The 1,369-nt window shown below is 42.6% G+C and overlaps 1 protein-coding gene across 1 annotated transcript; it reads left to right on the top strand.

The window, feature by feature from the left end:
• Positions 1-263: 263 nt before the first annotated feature.
• Positions 264-749, top strand: LOC118488862 (secreted RxLR effector protein 161-like). The gene has a single exon (XM_035986270.1). The coding sequence runs from the start codon at positions 264-266 to the stop codon at positions 747-749; it is 486 nt and encodes a 161-aa protein (XP_035842163.1).
• Positions 750-1,369: the final 620 nt, after the last annotated feature.

Genomic DNA, 1,369 nt, shown 5'->3' with positions numbered 1-1,369 from the left:
CCTTCAATAATAAGTTATTTACACAATAATCCTTGGAAAGGTGAAAAGACAAGTATGCCCTCATGTGCAAGGCACATGATCATATTTAACTGAAAAATCTGACTGAGTTTGGCTCAAAGGACAAACCGTGCAAGATTTTGAAACATAAAGTACAAAACTTGTCAACCTTTGCGCTAAAGGACAGCGCCTGCAATTTGGTGTAAACACAAAGGACAAAACTTGTAATTTACTCTAAAGAGTTTAATACTCCATTTGATCCAAGTATGAAACTTAATGTGAACTCTGGAAGAGCAGTGGCTCAACTGGAGTATGCGAGTGCTATTGGGAGTATGATGTATGCAACGCATTGCACTCGTCCTGACATTGCTTTTGCTGTGAGCAAACTGAGTCAGTATACTGTTAATCCAGGGACAGAACACTGGAAGGCAGTGGGTAGAGTACTTGGATACCTGAAAAGGACCAGTAACTTAGAACTGACAAACACGTCTTCTTCCAGAATACTTGAAGGTTATTCTGATGCAAGCTGGATTGATCGCACCAATGATTCAAAATCTACAAGTGGGTGGATTTACACTCTAGCAGGAGGAGCAATTTCTTGGGTGAGCAAGAAACAGACGTGTATTGCCCACTCAACTATGGAAGCTGAGCTCATAGCGCTAGCTGCGGCTGGTAAGGAAGCAGGGTGGATTAGAGATCTACTTACTGACATCCGTCTGTGGGATGTTCCAATGCCGTCTATTCCCATGTAGTGTGATAGTGAGGCCACACTATCTAAAGTATACAATGCAGTGTATAATGGGAGGTCGAGACACATAGGTCTTCGGCACAATTATGTGAGACAACTGCTTGAAAGTGGTACCATCAAGGTTGTCTATGTCAAGACAAGTAAGAACTTGGCAGATCTGTTTACTAAACCTCTGACGAGAGATTTGGTTGTGAATACCGCGAGAGACATGGGTCTAAAACCACAATAGAATCGTTAGTGATGGAAACCCAACTTGAACTTAGTGCTCCTATTTCTCAAGTTCAATGGGTAACAACGAAGTCACTTAACGATAGAAGGTACTATCAAATTTGATAGATCCATGTGAGGTATGATAGTACATCATTGCCGAGAACAAGGGTGAGCTTATGCTCTTAACAAAGTTTTGGAGGCACCCAAGCAACGTGGGTGATGTAAAACTTTGCCTATATGATCTAGGGGTGGTGCCGCCTCGAGTGAAGATTAGTGGTTTATCTTCTAAAGGGTCATGAAAAGGATTTATAGCGCACGGCCTTATTCGCGCTCAGTGAGAACGCAAAGTCAGCTGGTGATGTGTGGGGGTAAACCGAAGGGGGCTATCAGGTTAATGGTTTAATTCCATAGGAC

This window comes from Helianthus annuus, chromosome 17 (assembly GCF_002127325.2).
Source record: "Helianthus annuus cultivar XRQ/B chromosome 17, HanXRQr2.0-SUNRISE, whole genome shotgun sequence".
NCBI lineage: Eukaryota > Viridiplantae > Streptophyta > Magnoliopsida > Asterales > Asteraceae > Helianthus > Helianthus annuus.
Note: the sequence above shows the minus strand (reverse complement) of the source record. Positions and strands in the feature narration are given on the sequence as shown.